The following is a 6,626-nucleotide window of genomic DNA, read 5'->3' as shown; positions in this document are numbered from 1 at the left end:
AGTACGGTGGGGGGTATAGAGTACGGTGCGAGTACGGCGCAGGGTATAGAGTACGGTGCGAGTACGGCGCAGGGTATAGAGTACAGAGTACGGCGCAGGGCACAGAGTACGGCGCAGGGCACAGAGTACGGCGCAGGGCACAGAGTACGGCACGAGTACGGCGCAGGGTATAGAGTACGGCGCGAGTGCGGCGCAGGGTATAGAGTACGGCGCGAGTACGGCGCGAGTACTGCGCAGGGTATAGAGTACGGCGCAGGGTATAGAGTACGGCACGAGTACGGCGCAGGGTATAGAGTACGGCGCAGGGTATAGAGTACGGCACGAGTACGGCGCAGGGCACAGAGTACGGAGTATGGCGCGGGGTAAAGCATGTGACCCACGGCCTTAATCCTCCAGGTGGCAGTCATTTTGCTGCATGTCTTCCTCCTCTCTCACATCCACTTTCCTGTCTGACAACTCAAATAAAGGCCAGTAGAGCCAATCAGACCAGAATATAGTCTTAGAGGGTAAATCAATAAAGACTCAAAGTCTTTAGAGAACAAGTCTGAAGTCTTTGTTTTTGTGATCCAAGTCACACATTCGAGTTTGCAGAACTTCCAATGATTCTCCAAACTGAGGTCACTCTTACGTCTTTACATTAGAGGGAAGATACTGACTGCTCAGAAATACTCTACATAACCTCCTCACTTCACAAAGCAGAAAATAACACCAGCCTGCCCTTTACGGTCTTTTTGAGTCCAAACCTTCATCATATATAACTTTTACTATTATGAGACTATAACGATAACAGTGTGAACGTAATTATTATCCAACGTCAAGCTTGCTAAAAACTATCAAGTCATAAAAACACATTTAAAAAAATCCTTGTACAGTGTTTTAATATTAACTCACTGAAATGTGGAAAAGTTGCTGCAGCTAAATGAATCAGAAGAGATAATTTCACTGAGTGTCCCTTTGAACTCTTGCTCAGTTTGAGTTCTCATGATTAAAGTGCCGCTAGTCTGCTGAGTGCCATCGACCTGAACACCTCCTGTTTTTATCTTTCATACCTCAGACCCTGACATTTATCACGCCGTGCAGAGTATCCACTTCATCTGTCTCATCTGTGGGCGAACGCATTGTTTTCAGAGCTGGGCATAATGCCCAAAAAATTATTCTCCAGTAAGAGTAGCACTACTTCTACATATTTTTACTGAAGTGATCAAATTATCAATCAATTAATATTTAACAATTACATCATCAGGGAGACTGAATTACAAAGTTAAGTGGAAATTCTGGTTTAAGGACAAAAATGACAATAATTCACATAAGTAACAAACAACAATAAAATCAGGTGTAAGAAAATCTGTTTCTTTAAATAAAAAAACTTACGAAACTTTAACAAAACCTGCAGGTTTGTGTCTGTGTCTGCTGAATTTTGATTAAAACATGTTTGTTTCTCAGTGAGTGGGTAGAAAATCCAGAAATTTTACTCAAGTAAGAGAAGAAATGCTTCATAATAAAATTACCCAAATAAAAGTAGAAGGTACAGTGTAGTAAAAGCACCTCTAAAAGTTCAATTTTTTTAAACAGGTTACTCAAGTAAGTGTAATTAATTGCTGCCAAACTCTGGTGTCAAACCAACCAAACCCTTTGAAAGCCCTGTTCCCCTCCTCTCCTGTGGGGGCGCTGCACAAAGAACCACTGAAGGAAATGACTCAAAAAGACACTGAGCACAACTTCCTTCTTCACAAAATGCAAACAAAATGGAGTGCCGTCAGATTTTAGCAGTTGTAAAATTTCTCTCTTGCCTTTTTCCACTTCTGCTCGCGATATTTCATAATAAAATTATTCAAGTAAAAGTAAGAAAGTATTTGGTAAAAAATCTACTCAAGTACTGAATAACTGATCAAATGATCAATCATTTAGGTGGAAATTTTTCGTGTTTTTAAGAATGAAAATTACTCATATGAATAGCATAATTACATAATATCATGCTTAGGCTAAATAAAATGTTTCCCAATCAGTTTCTTTTAATAAAAAACTTATAAAACCTTAACAAACTGCAGGTGTGTGTCTACGTCTGGTGAAAAGATATTTGTTTTTCATTCAGTGGGTAGAGAATGCAGAAATTTTACTCTTTACAAATTTTACATTAAAGTAATAGAAATGAGCGTCTCTCTCACCTCTCCACGGTGAAAGCAGTGATGGAGCACGAGGACACGTTGATCCCTAGGTACTGCAGGTAGGTGATGCCCAGGCACCCGGCATTCCCGTAGATCCAGGTCCCCGTCAGGCTGTCCGACACGTTGGGCAGCCCCGCCGCCACCAGCACCGTCAGGTCGGCTATGGCCAGGCTCACCAGGTAGCAGTTGGTGGGCGTCCTCATGTGGCGCGAGGTGACGACCACGAGGACCACCATGATGTTCCCCACGATGCCAACGCAGCACACCAGCAGCACCAGGAACACCGAGATCGTCTTGTACTCCAGCGAGTCGGAGACGGTGACGGCGGCGCTCAGGGAGATGTTGGTCGGCGTGTCGATTCTGGAACTGAGGTTGTGGGTCATGTCTGCGTGTTTGGTAACCGACGGCGATGCTCATTTAATCTGAATCGGGTAGGAAGAGTTGTGACCCCCAACCTGCTGCCATGTTTTCTTCTTCTTCATTTGGAGAACTTCTTCTCATGTAGGCGGTTTTGGAAAGGTTTAACTAGGGACTGATTTGTCCTGAATCCGGCTCAGTCCTTGTTTTCTAGGATTCCTGTGGTTTTCTATATGATTTAGTGAGAAAACTGGATTTATCCCAACACTTCCAAACACACCTCAGTTACCTGAAAACAGCCATCAGGCTGCATGAATGCAGATTCCCTTTACTCCCAATTAGCATCTTCTCCATACCAGAGACTTTTAGCAGGCTGAAAAAGTGGAAAAGGGAAAACATAACTTATTACCAAAGCAGCCCAAAGGTTTCACTTCCTTCAATGTGAAATTCAAACCATTTTTATCACACCTTTCGATATAGACAGTAAAACACTTCAACATTTTCTCAGAAATCTTTCATTTTCTTGGGTTCCTAAAACAAAAACTTCCAAGCCAAAGCTTTGTACGGTATAACACTAAGTTTAAGTAAAGACATAAACAGAAAACCAAATAACTAATTAGACTTTGGAATCAATTTTCAAAGGATCTGATCCTTGGATCTCCATTTATCTTTTCAATTAGACGTCCAGGGTTTTAAATCTTCAGTTTGAGCAGTTAGAGGACATCACAGTTACAATACAGCCAAGTAGATCAGCATTTTAGAATTTATGTCCAGAAAAGATAATTAGACAACAGTGCTAAACTTTTTCAAAATGAGCAAAAGCGGTCATTTTTTAAAATGAGCTAAACTGGTAATTTTTAACATAATTTTGCTCATTTTTACCACTTTGAAATCAGTTATTTAAATATGAAAACTGCTCATTTCCACATTGAAAATGAGCAATTTCAATGCGCTAGTAGTTCTGCTACTAGTTTAATAGAATAATTAGAAAACACCAACCAGCTTTCATCAAAAATGACATTTCAGGCCATCTTTTGGCATGGATTATTCATGTGTTCATTCTTCTGCAACGTTTTACTGATACGGTTGCCGATATGATTTATCATTCAGAATGATTATGGGGTCCCTAAGTGCTGGAAAACCTTCCAATGGTCTGAGTCTGTTTATCTCTTCAGGGAAGTCCTCTAATGGACTCACGGAAGGCCGGCTTTGTGGAAAATTGCTGCAGTGCAATCGGAGGGAAATCCTTTTAAAAAAAGAAGACTTAATATTTACAACCGCTGGCTGAGTGGAGGTCAGCTGTGTGGTCTTAAAGAAAAACTCTCAGCAGAAAGGAAGAATTTGACTTAATTACAGCTGAAATGTTTGATGCATGATCACCCCAAGGTTAAATGCAGCTATTTGAGCACACTCAATGCTTTCAGAGCAGTTTCAGGGCAAAAACTGCAGCTAACAGGAAGGTGTCACAACGTATGAAAGACTGCAACATGCATGACTCTTTTCACATCTTATTATGGATAAATGTGTCGTTAAAGTGCCTGATAGTGTTACTTAAAGAAAGCTAACCAGAATCCCGTAAAAGTCAGAGCTGCAGCCAGCTCTAATGAGATCCACAATGGATCCCTATTAAAAGCAATATTCAAATCTACCTTTCAGGCTCCTAAAATACTGCACTCAAAGCATTAAAACGCTTCACGGGTGCATTAAGACCCTCTCGACATGTCAACCTGATGAAACAAAGAAAAGCAAATGATTTTCCCTCCTCTCCTAATGCACTTCTGATGCCTCCTAGTGCATTTCTGATAATGTTACAGCCTCATCTCCAAAAAAAATCCTGCATGGCAGGAGAGGAATCTGATTAAAGACACTTTTCACACTTTTAAGAGCTTGAAAAGGCTTTCGGGTTCCTGGAGGATAAAGTGTTTTTACATTTTAAAGAAGCATAGCATTTGTTTTGAGGGTTTTTATTCTGCTGAAAGCTGATTAACACAGCATGCAACACTTTCAAACTCTGCGACGTTCCCGATTGCTCTTTTTACTTATCTCTCAGCCTGGGCACACACATACACACACGCGCGCACACACACACGCACACACGCACGCACGCACGCACGCACACACACACACACACACACACACACAGCGAACGGCAGCTTTCCGATGGCTGCCTCTAATAAATTGAGGTGGATTCGAAATGAAAAGTAATCTAGTTCCACTATTGTGCCGTCAATCAGACTGCAGCCACTCTCTGTTCCATTACACATGCACAAGAAGTGATTTCCTCCAAGTTTCTGGTCAACAGGCACATTTGGCAAACGGCGAGGCATCAGGAACTCTGATTGGCTCCCGTCGCTGCATACTTCACTAGCACTGATGACTATTCAAAGTGAGAAAATAACGGACCTCAAATTAACATTTTTATGACGCTTTAAGGATTTGGGGATTCAGTTTCTGCAGAAATGATAAGAGGGATTTTCTTCTGCATGGTTCATTTGTGCTTTTTTTTTAAAATATAAGATTTAAAAAAGCAGCAGCATCACAGTTACAGCCTGTTAAACATAGGCAGCAAATGTCCTGCTAGCAGACAGCTGCCTGTTCGTGTCTCGGGGGACAGAAAGCATCTGTAGGTCATTTCTCAGGAGGAAAATGGAGACAAACCTCAATGAAACATTCTGTTGTTTTAACAAAACTACATTCCAGTTCTAGTCTGACTTCAAAGTGGGAAATTCAGACGTCAATGTGGGAAATTCAGATGTCAAAGTGGGAAATTCAGATGTCAATGTGGGAAAAATCAACTGGAATGCCCTCCGAAACTGGATTTCTATGACGGTATATCATCAATTTCCACCAAAAAATTGAGAAATTTGCTAGAAAAACCTCAGAAATGTTGAAACACTTGTCTTTTCCAGGAGCCATTGTAAAGACGTAAAATCAGCTGACCACATGTGCTGGAATTCTGCTTGGGTTGCTAGGCAGTGGAGCTGGGCTCAGCTGATGTTGCCAGGTATTGGTGCAGTGCCTTCTGTGACTTAACTATCTGTAAGTTTTTTGAAATGGCTCCTTTTTTCAGATGCCAAAAATCATTGACTTATTGCCAAAACAATTTTTTTTAGTTCTTGTGCTGTTTATAGAAGCAACTGAAACCCAAATAGAAATACAAACATGTTCAAACTGTGAATTTTGTCAATAGTAATGATGAATGTGACTAAACTGAGCTTACTGCGCCATTAAGATGCATCTGCGTCACGCTGAAGTATTCATCTTCTCCTTCAAATAACTCATACTTATTCAGTCATTTTCTAATTATGCTATCGTGAATTTTACATTTAACCTGCTAACTGAGGAGAGTCTGAGCCGGTTTGTGCATTTCATGCTCTGACCTTGCTGTGAATCTGCTGAGTTGCCCACTTCCGGGAGGATTGGCTGCTGGCCTAAATATTTTCCACTTGTTAATTTTTTTTCTTTCTAGGACAGATAGTTGTGCTTACAGCTTTTCCCAGATTGACTGGCACCAACAATGAGGTCATTTCTGATGTCTTTAAACTTTGGGAATGTGTTGACACACATTCCATCAGCGGCCTGAATGCTAATTCCTCTATATTTTTATCCAAACAGCAAGTAACACATTTTGTTGTTCTTTTTTCAAGCTGGAATTTGATTGTTTTAAAATAAACAAACAGTATTCCATTACAAATGAGCGCAAAACTGAGTCGATATTCCACTAATGTTGAAAAAACACAATTTCGCAATTGCAGTGTTTCAAATAAATAAGAAACGCCGTTAAAATCACAAATGAATATGTTTGTTCAGGGGATAAGGCATTAAAACACATTCGGCGCCATCATACTCCAACCACTTCCTGTCGTCGCGCTGCATCACCGTAACATTTATTGAAACTGTTATATTGCATCAATTCGGCTTCTATTTGGAGATGAAAGCTGGAATCATATTTACTATGAGGAAATGCCGAGTTGACGTCAAATAAATGCTTTAAAATAATAATATATATATATATATATATATATATATATATATATATATATATATATATATATATATATAAAAACAATATAAAATAAGTCTATACACATATAAATACACATC

At 40.2% G+C, this 6,626-nt stretch overlaps 1 protein-coding gene across 1 annotated transcript in view; it reads right to left on the bottom strand.

The window, feature by feature from the left end:
- The window catches only part of trhr2 (thyrotropin releasing hormone receptor 2), a 42,808-nt gene that overhangs the window by 32,051 nt on the left and 4,131 nt on the right, over positions 1–6,626 (bottom strand). Inside the window, exon 2 of the mRNA XM_015057551.1 lies at positions 2,166–2,895. Coding sequence (XP_014913037.1) covers positions 2,166–2,548 — 383 coding nt within the window. The 5' untranslated portion in view covers positions 2,549–2,895. The remainder of the gene's footprint in view (positions 1–2,165; positions 2,896–6,626) is intronic.

The sequence above is a fragment of the Poecilia latipinna genome, unplaced genomic scaffold (assembly GCF_001443285.1).
Source record: "Poecilia latipinna isolate Pla-1442-1.1 unplaced genomic scaffold, P_latipinna-1.0 Scaffold1471, whole genome shotgun sequence".
NCBI classification, from domain to species: Eukaryota; Metazoa; Chordata; class Actinopteri; order Cyprinodontiformes; family Poeciliidae; genus Poecilia; species Poecilia latipinna.
The sequence above is the reverse complement of the archived record's forward strand: the minus strand, read 5'-3'. Positions and strand labels throughout refer to the sequence as shown.